Here is a 12,181-nt window from a genome sequence, read left to right on the forward strand (position 1 = left end):
CTGAGACAAGGTCATCACCAACCTCCGGAGCGCCGTCACGCTGCCGGAGAACTCTTCTACCTCTCCGTCTCTCTTGCTGGATCAAGAAGGCCGAGATCATCGTCGAGCTGTACGTGTGCTGAACGCGGAGGTGCCGTCCGTTCGGTACTAGATCGTGGGACTGATCGCGGGATTGTTCGCGGGGCGGATCGAGGGACGTGAGGACGTTCCACTACATCAACCGCGTTCACTAACGCTTCTGCTATACGATCTACAAGGGTACGTAGATCACTCATCCCCTCTCGTAGATGGACATCACCATGATAGGTCTTCGTGCGCGTAGGAAATTTTTTGTTTCCCATGCGACGTTCCCCAACAGGTGGTGGCCAACAAAAGGATGCATGTTTTTCGTGTCCCATACATACAACATTAACTGATTTTTGGTTGCCCAATGGAAGCAATTTTCTAGCTCAAAAGAAACACAAAGATCAAAATGAAGATGTATGAGGATAAACCAAAACATTATATATTTTTTTAGAAAAGGAGGATGGCCTCCGGCCTCTACATCCAAAATATTATATAGAGGATATATAAAAGAAATCTCGGAACGAAATTATTCTAGGAATCAACTGACCCTAGATCGGATGATGATTGGATCGGGAATCATGTTGCATCCACTCATGCTAGGCTCGTTCCCCAACCGAGACGGTGCTCTAACCAGTTGGATTAGAGGCCAGTGCTGCAGGTAAAGCAGAGCTGATCCGGACGAAGTTATGCACGACAGCGAGGAAGGTCACAAGCTCTCCGATGGGAAGGTGGTGGGCCAGCCCCACAGCCCCCGCACAACCACCGGACAGGATGGCGCAACGGCGAGATGAGCCGGAGGTTGCTAGGGGAAGAGGCATGTCGAGCTCGGCACATAGCCCAGATGGACATGCGAGATAATAAGGAGAGTTAGTTCGTGGTGATTAATCAAGAAAAGGTTAATTAGGGAGAGAATTATGGGACGTGGGCTAGAAAAAACTGATGCTTTGTTTTTGTGCATGATATAAAAGTATCTGACAGCCCCGAGAACAAAAAACGAATCGACGGCTTACGATGGGTCTGATGAATGCTTCACATCAGACTACTATAAGAAAGTGTTTTCTAAAAAATCCAAACAAAAACACCTCCATTTGAATCGAGGCATTGAAGTTACTCTAACGGTTTCATGATTAGAGCGCGCTCCGGGTCGCCAGCGCCAGGCCGGCCGGACACAATTAGGCGTTGCGTTTGGATAAGCCGATTTCACTTGATTCATCTTGTCGACTGGGCCCGCCGCCGCACTGCACGGCTTGCTGTTCCTGCCCACTCGGCGGCGCCAGTACGCCATGATTTCCTCTCCGCCGTGATTGTTGCAGGCACGCCCGAAAAGAACGGCAAGTTGCCGATCGAATACATAAACAGTAGTACTACTACTACTAGTACTCGAGAATACACAGTGCTATTACTACTCGTCCATGGAGTAGTTCGTAGTTTTTCCGTTTCAGTTTCGTCACCTTTTTTTCGTATTCAATACGGGCAGATGAGATCTGGCCAAACCGACAGCCAGAAGGATCGACCGATCGAGCGCGGAAATGAACAAAACAGCAACGCATGCAGTGCAAGATAGCTGCACCATGATGCTAACGCGTGTTACGAAAATAACAACGTATCACCGCCACGCCCAACGCCACACAGATCCAAATCGAAGAAGGGAGGGATGGAGGGAGAACAAGTGGAAATACGTGCAAAAAAAAGCTACGTATTACGCCAGGAAGTGAGTGAAAGCGAAAAAAAGAACGGGCGGAAAATGCATGGCGAGCTTTGCCAACTACGCGCGCCAGGCATCTTACCTTAAACCCCAGGGCCCAGGGCCAGGGGCATGGGCGCCACGCCCACGCTACATATCCGGGCCAGCCGAGCTAGGCGCACTCCACTCTCAGTCCACGCTCCGCTCACGCCCAGGCACACGCCGCGCACTCCCTGCACAATGCCGTGCCTGCGCCTCGCCGCCGCGCTGCTCCTGGTCGTGGCGCTGCCCTTCGCGGCCGCCGCGGGGGCCAAGGCCCCGGCCGCCCCGCCGGCGCCGCCGAACGCCACGGCGGCGATGGCCAAGGGCGGGTGCAAGGCCTTCGCGGCCCTGATCGCGGCCTCGCCCGACGCCGCGTCAACCTACGACGCGGCCGCGGGCGGCGGCATGACGGTGTTCTGCCCCTCCGACGACGCCGTCGCCTCCTTCATGCCCCGGTACAAGAACCTCACCGTCGATGGCAAGGCGTCGCTGCTGCTGTTCCACGCCGTGCCGGTCTACTACTCGCCGGGGAGCCTCAAGTCCAACAACGGCGTCATGAACACCCTCGCCACCGACGGCTCCGCCCGGAACTACAACTTCACGCTGCAGAACGAGGGCAACGTCGTCACCATCAAGACGGGCGCCTCCGGGGGCGTCGCGCGGGTCAAGTCCACGCTGCTCAACACGGACCCCGTCGCCGTCTACGCCGTCGACAAGGTGTTCGAGCCCGTCGAGCTGTTCAAGCCCGCGCCGTCCCCGACCCCCGCGCCTGCGCCCGCCCCGGCCGCCGACGCGCCCAAGGCGGGCAAGGGCGGCGCCGCGCGCCACCGCTCGCCCCCCGCCGTTGCGGACGCGCCCGGGCCCGACGCCGAGGACGCCACCCCGGCGGACCAGAAGAAGGACTCCAAGAAAAACGCGGCCGCTGACGCGCCGCGCGTCCGGTGGTTCGCCGCGGCGCTGGCGGCCGTGGCCGTGGCCTCCACGCTGGCTTAGGGTATTTTATTTTCCTCCCTAGTGTTTGATCCATTGGCGTGAGCGATCGTGGTGTGACGGCGTGTTCGTGTAGTGCTTCTGCCGTAGAAGACATAGTCGTGTGCTCGATTTTCCTCTGCTTTCTTCTCTTTAGATGTTCTTCTCTGTTTGCTACCGCCATGGTTCTGCTCGTGCTACCACAAGAGTACAACTAGACCACGCATGAGATGTTCCATTGGCATCGTGAGCTCACCAGCCATTGATTTTCTTTTGGTCGATCTGGGGACCGGTGAGTGAAACCTGGGAGCGAAGTTGCTCCATGCCATACGAACGGGCGCATTTTGCGAATTCTCGTCAGCAACATGTTGGTTTTGAGTGAGATATTCCTGGACCTCGTCTCAAATTTTCTATGGCGCCTTCGTCAGATGCTATTAATAAATGGAACGACGAAGGGTCCTTTGCTTGAACGGAGCGCAAGCTTTCATTCATTTCTTGGGACTTCAGCTGTCGGTGGATGCTTATCCCCGACTCAAACGGGTCAAACAACACAAACCACACATGAAAGTAAAAGTACTGCAGGTGACAAGTAGAATAAAGAGAGGAGGAAGGAGGGGTGAAAAAGCTTGGGCCAGGCTGGTACATGGCGATCAGCGAAGTTTTTTTTTTTTTTTTTTGAGATGGAACGAAAGAAGAAGAAGATAAGTCACAGTGCTTTCCATTTCGGGCTTTCGGCCTAACTATACACCACCCCACATGGGCACGCTGGGCCTCCACCACTGCCACTAGCCCACTACCAACAGGGTCCGTCCCGTCATAGCCCAAACATCTTTTGGTGCAAGAGGGTGGCGCTCCTCTGGATCGGACGGTGCAGCGAGACGAGACGATTTAATGAACAGCAATCTCGTGTCGGCCGAGCAATCTGCTGGTCCGGCCGAGGTCGCCGACACGCGCGCCCCACCACCGCGACACCAGCGGCCGAGAAGACCCATGCACGCCTAAAGAACGGCCACGGCCAACGGCAACCTACACGAACGCACGCACGCAACGACGGCGAGCTAGTTCGTTAACCACGTACGTAACGCGCGCGCGCACCGGTGCAATCATGGCTCGCACGGCGCTGCTCCTCGCCGCGCTCCTCCTTGCCGCCGTGGCCGTGGCGCCGCTGGCCAGGGCCGAGAAGGCCGCCGACGCCCCCGCCGACGAGCCGGCTGCAGACGGCCCGGCGGCCGACTACATGGACGAGTCCGCCTACGCGCCGGCCGTGGAGGTCAACAGCTTGTCCGACACGCTCTCGCCGGCGCCTGCCCCCGACGCCTGAACGGACGATGACGCATGCAGTTGCAAGGACCTGTATTCCTTTTTTCTTGAGTATATCGTGATTGATTAGAGAGTATACTCCGTATATGATTAGTATACTCGGTATATGATAGAGTAGAATTTATTTCTAATTTGTGTACTTTTACAAGGTTAATGTTAGAATTAAATGGGCTTGGTCCATGTACAAAATTCTGAAATCTTAATTTGAGCCAATGATTAAAATGCCAAATGGTGGAGCTAAACTTTAGTCACATACCGCTAGTGGAGGAAGTGTTGGACCTCTTTATATAGCGAGTTTTCCCCACTACTCTAAATGTATGTTGAGAAGAGAAAGGAGAGAACCACACGCGCGCTCGCTCGTCTCGCCGGGCGTATGTGCGACATGCGCGTGAATGGTCCGCCGGTTTGAGACTGATCGCGACACGGAACCGGCCTTGGTCCAAAACCATCTAGTACGGGAAAAGGCGAATTATGTTTTTGGGAAGCGCTTTGCGCGACTGCTTGAGGCTTCCACAACGGGTCGTCTACCAAGCAAGTCGGGCGGTGCTGCGTACGGCCGCCTCAAGCGTCGTCTACTTCGTCCCGTCATTGCCAACGTCGTCGTCAACAACGCGTCTGCACCGAACACATCTGCTTCCTCTACAAACGTTTGATACGTGCATCGTGTTCCCGTTAGCCTGATGAACATGTTAGATGCGTACATGTTTTGCTACACGATCTTGCTGCTATTCATGTTGTATGTTGCATCTAGTATGTTAGAGTTTCACATGTTAGTAGCTGCTATTGTCATGCTTTATATTCTGGAATTAATCATGGAAAGTGTGCCTAATTCCTCAACAATCCAAAAACCTAATTGTAGGCAATTTTCTGAGTTAACTATGGCTGGATTTTCTGATGCACTGAGGCCGGATAAATCGGTGTGCACTTTAAGAGGTGGGAAGTGAGATCCACGCTCTGGCTTACTGCTGTGAAAGTTTTCCATGTTAGTGCTGGCATGCCAGAGGGAGCTTCTGATGAAGATCAGAGGAAGTTCCAGGAAGCCAACACTATGTTTGTGGAATGCATTTTGAGTGTTCTTGCTGACCGTCTGTGTGATGTGTACATGCACATACAAGATGGGAAGACACTGTGGGATGCACTGAAGGCTAAATTCGGTGCTACAGATGCAGGCAGTGAATTGTACATCATGGAGAATTTTCACGACTACAAGATGGTGAATAACCGTTCTGTGGTTGAACAAGCTCATGAGATATAGTGTATTGTGAAGGAACTGGAACTCCTTAAGTGTGATCTATTCGATAAATTTGTGGCTGGGTGCATTATTGCAAAGTTGCCTTCTTCATGGAGGAACTTCGCCACTTCTGTGAAACATAAGAGACAGGAGATATCAGTTGAAAATCTGATTGCATCTCTTGATGTTGAAGAGAAAGCTCGGGCTAAAGACACTACTGAGAAAGAAGGTGAAGTTCAACCTACTGCCAACATGGTACAAACGTTCCCACAGAACAAAAACAAAGGAAAGAACAAGCCTGTTTTCAACAAGCCTATAAAGACTACTACCTTCAAGAAGAAGAAGTTTAACAAGGCTGAGCTAGAGTGCTACGCCTGCGGGAAGCTCGGACACTTTTCCAAGGAATGCCCAGAACGCGCAGACCACAGAGGGAAAACCAGCTCCAAGACAATCAACATGGTGACCGCTAGCAATACTGATGGGTATGGTAATTTACCTATTGTGCTTTCATTATTTCAATCATCTTCATGGTGGATTGATTCAGGAGCTAACGTTCATGTGTGTGCTGACGTCTCTTTGTTTACTTCTTATCAGGTCGCAAGGGATTCTTCCGTCCTAATGGGGAATGGGTCGCATGCTTCCGTTCGTGGCATTGGCACGGTGGATTTGAAGTTTACTTCAGGAAAGATCGTGCAACTAAGGAACGTGCAGCATGTCCCTACTATGAACAAGAATCTAGTTAGCGGCTCCCTTCTATGTCGAGATGGGTTTGAGGTAATTTTAGAGTCAAATAAAGTAGTCGTGTCAAGATTTGGACAATTTATAGGTAAAGGCTATGAGTGCGGAGGCTTGTTCCGCTTTTCCCTTTCAGATTTCTGCAATAAGTCAGTAAACCAAATTTGTCCTAGTATTAATGATGATACAAGTGTTTGACATTCTCGTTTGTGTCATATTAATTTTGGTTTAATGTCTCGACTATCGAGTATGAGTTTAATTCCTAATTTCACACTTGCCAAAGGTTCTAAGTGCCATAGTTGTGTGCAATCGAAGCATCCTCGAAAGCCTCACACGGCTGCCGAAGAGAGAAACTTGGCACCTCTAGAACTCATACATTCTGATTTGTGTGAGATGAATGGTGTGTTGACAAAAGGTGGAAAGAAATATTTCATGACTTTGATTGATGATGCGACCAGATTTTGCTATGTTTATTTGTTGCAAACTAAAGATGAAGCTCTCGACTACTTTAAGATCTATAAAGCTAAAGTTGAAAATCAACTAGAGAAAAAGATCAAGCGTCTTAGGTCGGATCGTGATGGAGAATATTTTCCCAAAGTTTTTGATGAATTTTGTGAGGAACATGGTATTATTCATGAGAGGACGCCTCCCTATTCGCCCCAATCAAACGGGATTGCTAAGAGGAAAAACCGCACGTTGACTGACTTGGTGAACGCCATGATAGACACTGCTGGTTTATCTAAGGCATGGTGGGGGGAGGCTTTGTTGACTGTATGTCATGTCCTGAATAGAGTTCCTAACAAAAATAAAGAGAAAACCCCTTATGAAGAGTGGGTTGGGAGAAAACCATCACTTTCTTATTTGCGCACTTGGGAATGTTTGGCAAAGGTCAATATTCGTATCCCTAAGAAACGAAAACTTGGACCAAAGACAGTGGATTGTGTTTTTCTGGGTTATGCTGAGCGGAGCATTGCTTATAGATTTTTAGTAGTTAAATCTGAGGTTCCTAATATGCATGTAGATACTGTAATGGAATCTCGTGATGCAACATTTTTTGAGAATATGTTTCCTATGAAAGATATGCATAGCATTTTGAGAATATGTTTCCTATGAAAGATATGCATATCATTGCTAGATTTTCTTCTGAGTTAAAATCTAAATCTAGTACACTTGATGATTATATTGAACAAACACCCGAGGAAGTCCATGAGAAGGATAACGATGAAACTCCTGTAAGGAGCAAGAGAAAAAGGGTTGCAAAATCCTTTTGTGATGATTTCATTGTATACCTTGTGGACGATACTCCCAAGTCTATTGAAGAGGCATATGCGTCTCCAGATGTAGATGATTGGAAAGAAGTTGTTCATAATGAGATGGACTCAATTCTTTCTAATGGAACTTGGGAGTTAACTGAACGACCTTATGGTTGTAAACCTGTGGGTTGTAAATGGGTGTTCAAAAAGAAGTTAAGGCCTGATGGTACCATTGATAAGTACAAGGCGCGACTTGTGGCCAAGGGCTACACCCAGAAAGAAAGCGAAGATTACTTTGACACTTATTCACCGTTGCTAGAATAACCACCATTCGGGTGCTACTTTTCCTAGCTGCCTCTTATGGTCTGATCATTCATCAAATGGATGTAAAGACAACTTTCCTAAATGGAGAGTTGGAAGAGGAAATTTATATGGATCAGCCTGATGGGTTTGTGGTAAAAGGAGAAGAGAAAAAGGTGTGCAAGTTGCTAAAATCTTTGTATGGTCTGAAACAAGCACCTAAGTGATACGTCTCCAACGTATCTATAATATTTGATGGTTTCATGCTATTATCTTGTCAAACTTTGGATGTTTTGCATGCCTTTTATATATTTTTTGGGACTAACACTACTAGAATCAGAGAATTTGCCATCTGCTACTTCTTTGCCGTCTGCTGGCTGATGGCAAAGACACTCTTTGCCATCAGCTACCCAAAACCTGACGGCAAAGAGCAGGCTGATGGAAAACATCCTCTTTGCCATAAGTGTACTCTTTGCCGTCTGCCAGCTGACGGCAAAGCACATGCAGGCAGACAACAAAGAACCCACCCCACACCGCCCTCTAACCCATAACGGTCCAACACTTTGCTGTCAGCCTATTACCACTTTGCCGTCTGGGGCAGACGACAAAGAGGCAACTAGACCTAACGTCGTCAACCTCCACCCCACCCCCTCTCTCTCCCCCATAACGGTTCACCACAGCCCCCTTCTCTCTCCCCGCGCCGCCGCTGGAGCTCGTCTTCCCTTCTCCCCGTGACCCGTCGCCGGAGCTCGCCTCTCCTCCTCCCTGCGACCCGCTCCTCCACCACCGTGCCCCTGCTCCACCACCGCCCTGGTGCCCTCCTCCCCGCAACCCCCTCTCATCCACCATTGCGCCACCCCTCGCCCTAGTGCCCCCTCCTCCCCGCGACCCCCTCCTCCACCAGCTCCGGCCCGGTCACCCACCGCCCCGACCGTCACCGCCCCGGCTACCCACTACTAACCAAGGTGTTTTTTTTATTTTTTTTGCTAATTAATAGATTTAGTGGTATATATAGTTTATTTGGTAGGTTAGTTAATTAGTAGATTTAGTGGTAGTTTAGTTAGTTGGTAGATTATCTTTAGTTAGTTGGTAGTTTAGTTAGTTGGTCGATTTAGTTAGTTAATTAGTAGATTTAGTAGGTAGTTTAGTGGTAGATTCTATTTTGTTAATTAGTGGTAGCTAGATTCCTTTTTAGTTACTTAGTGGTAGATTATGTTTTTTTATTTTGTTGTTGTTTAGTGTTGTATAGGTTTAGCGATAGGTTTAGTTAGCTTGGTTAGTTAGGTTAGTTAGCTTAATAGAAAGAAGAGGAAGAAGTAGAAGAAGAGGAGGAGGAGAAGAGGAGAGGAGGAGGAGGAGGAGAAGAAGAAGAAGAGAAGAAGAGAAGAAGACATAATTAGCCCATTTAGCTCCAAAATGCCATAATAAGTCCAAAATGGCATAAGAACCTTGGTTAGCTCATGAATATTATATTCTTAGCTTATTTTCCTCTAAAATGACATAATTAGCCCATATAGCTTCAAAAAGACATAATTAGATAATTTAGCTCCGACAAGAGGAGAAGAGGAGAAGAAATAGGAAAAATGAAAAGAAAGAAGAAGAAGAAGAAGAAGAAGAGAAGAAAAATACCTTCTCCTCCTCTTTCTCCTTCTTCTTGATTTCTTCTTCTCCTCCTCCTCTTTCTTATTCTCCTTACCTTATTTTCCCCAACAATGAGATAATTAGCCCATTTAGCTACAAAATGGCATAAAACCTTGGTTAGCTCATGAATATTATATTATAACTTGTTTTCCTCTAAAATGACATAATTAGCATATTTGTGTTGATCGGGTGGATTTACATGTGATAGTTGTCTCGTAGCTATGAGGTCTGCTGTGCGAAGACCTCCTCGTGCGTTGTACGAGCTCCGCCCCTGCATTCGTGGGTCAGTACAAATTTCATCTCCTCCTCGCCCCTTCATTTACTGTGGCTCGGTTTCCGGATGAAACTTTCTAGATTTAGGTAATTAAATTAATTTATCAGTATGTGTGACGAGTATGCGTCTCCCGTTCGAAAGGGCGACATCTATAAATATGCATGTCTTTGCATATTTATAACCGCCGTCCTTTCGAATTGTCCAACATTATCCATGGACAGCCCGAGTATGTGCAAATTGGGTTCGTTTTCCCGTATGCTGTGCTCTGGATCCGATGCGGAATTTCGTCAGTGCCTCCCTGTTGTTCTCCGGATGCACATCCTCTCTGTTTATTGCAGAGACGTGTATCAGGAGAACAGCGGGGAGGTGCTGCCGAAATTTTGCGTTCGATCTGGAGCAGCGCATGGGAAAACGAACCCAATATACACATACTCGGGTGGGATTAGGACCTATCTTTACCTATTAGCGTGTAGGTTGCCTGGACGTAATAAAAATGGCGAACCTGATTAACCGATGAATATAAATGCTAAATTATATATAAATATATTTCTTCTGTCTTTAGTAGCTAGGCAAGATGAGTGATCGTGCGTGGATGTATACCGGTCACCCTAGTCAGAAAGAGATGACGAAAGAATGGTTTGTAAAAACAAAGGAATTTGTGAAAGCCGCATTCGCAAATGGCCAGAAAAGAAACTATTGCCCCTGTCCTGGATGCGACAACTATAAAAAGACGACAGAGGCTGTAATGATTAAACACCTGAAGAGGAGGGGTTTTAAGCCTAATTATATGGTGTGGACATTTCATGGTGAGTCTATACAACGCACAAGAGCTGAGGTCGTCTGTCGTCGCACCGACGAGCATGGTACCGGGATGGAAGACATGGTGCAAGACTTTGATGATGCTCGGGATTCGGAAGATGAGATGGAGGAATCTGCAAAGGCCTTTTATGAAATGTTGGAGTCTTCAAAACGTCCTCTCCATGAGCACACTGAGCTCTATCAGCTGGATGCAATCGCACAAGTAATGGCTCTGAAGGCTCAGTTCAACTTGGGAAGAGAATGCTACGACGCGATGATGACACTATTTGGACGCTTCCTACCCAAAGGCCATGTCATGCCTGCAAACCTGTACCAGTCGGACAAAATACTTCGTGTACTTAAGATGCCCTATGAGAAGATAGATGCATGTGAGAAAGGATGTGTCTTATTTAGGAAGGAGTATGCACACTTGGACTATTGTCCCAATTGCGAGTCTTGCAGGTATATTGTGGTAGACAACGGTATGGGTGATAAGAGGCAGACCAAAATCGCAGTTAGTGTTCTTCGGTATATGCCAATCGTACCAAGACTTCAACGTCTTTTCATGGTCGAAGAGGCAGCCAGACAGATGACATGGCACAAATTGGGCAAAAGAACCGAACTAGATGCGGATGGGAATAAGATGGTGGTACACACATCGGATGGGGAAGCGTGGAAACATTTCGATGGATTGCATCAGGATAAAGCGGCAGATCCAAGGAATCCTCGAGTTTGCATCGCCACGGATGGTTTTAATCCCTTCGGCATGACGGCAACCAAATATACTTTTTGGCCTGTATTTGTCATTCCACTCAATCTCCCCCCGGGATAGATTATGCAAAGAAAGAACATATTTCTGACATTGATAATTCCAGGGCCCAATTATCCGGGGAAGAATATGAAGGTGTACCTGCAGCCTCTTAAGGATGAATTGGAAGAAGCTTGGGATAATGGGGTCAAGACATACGATGCCGCTAGAAAACAAAACTTCAAAATGCATGTGTGGTACATGTACTCTATGCATGACTTGCCGCCGTATGCACTATTCTCTGGATGGTGTGTGCATGGAAGGTTCCCGTGCCCCCAATGCAAGGCAGCTCTTCAGTTTCATTGGTTGCAGGAGGGTCGGAAGTATTCTTGCTTTGACTTTCATAGACAGTTCATGGATCCTGACCATCAGTTCAGAAAAGACAAGAAGAACTTTACCAAAGGTAAAGTTGTCAAAAACTTGGCACCACCTGCGTTGACAGGCCAACAGATCCTGGATCAGTTAAACGCCCTCGAGCCTGATCCAGAGCGTCCAGGGTATTTCAAGGGGTATAATTCAAAACACGCCTGAACTCACAAGCCATGCTTCTGGGATCTGCCTTACTTCAAAGACCTCTTTCTTCCACACAATATCGACATGATGCACATTGAAAAGAATATCGGAGAGGCTATTTTTGGTACATTATTCGACATAGATGGGAAGACAAAGGATAATACTAAGGCTAGAGTCGATCAAGAGACACTATGTCATAGACCATTACAAAACATGCGAGAAGACAAAGGAAAGCAGAAGTGGTCGAAGCCAAAGGCCTAGTTCAATCTTGGAAGGCCAGCTATGAGGGAAATTATCTTGTGTGTCAAAATGCACTTGATGTTCCCCGATGGGTATGCAGCTAATCTAAAGAGTGGAGCGAGTCTTGAAAAAATAAAAATCTTTGGTCTCAAGAGTCATGATTGGCACATATGGCTAGAGCGGGTAATGCCGGTGATGTTACGTGGCTTTATTCCTGAGGATGAATGGCTAGTACTAGCGGAGCTGAGCTATTTCTTCCGTGTTCTTTGTGCGAAAGAATTGTCGCCTCGCGTGGTAGAAGACATGG

The 12,181-nt window shown here is 47.9% G+C and overlaps 1 protein-coding gene across 1 annotated transcript; it reads left to right on the forward strand.

Annotated features, from left to right (window-relative positions):
* Positions 1-1,867: 1,867 nt before the first annotated feature.
* LOC123395622 (fasciclin-like arabinogalactan protein 1) lies at positions 1,868-3,145 on the forward strand. The gene has a single exon (XM_045090650.1). It carries the CDS (start codon positions 1,883-1,885, stop codon positions 2,783-2,785), a length of 903 nt encoding a protein of 300 aa, XP_044946585.1. The 5' UTR covers positions 1,868-1,882; the 3' UTR covers positions 2,786-3,145.
* The last annotated feature ends 9,036 nt before the right edge of the window (positions 3,146-12,181 follow it).

Source organism: Hordeum vulgare, chromosome 5H, assembly GCF_904849725.1.
Source record: "Hordeum vulgare subsp. vulgare chromosome 5H, MorexV3_pseudomolecules_assembly, whole genome shotgun sequence".
In the NCBI taxonomy this organism is placed as follows: domain Eukaryota; kingdom Viridiplantae; phylum Streptophyta; class Magnoliopsida; order Poales; family Poaceae; genus Hordeum; species Hordeum vulgare.

Coding starts and splice junctions, on each gene's coding strand:
- LOC123395622 (XM_045090650.1), top strand. CDS start 1,883: ATGGGCGCCACGCCCACGCTACATATCCGGGCCAGCCGAGCTAGGCGC.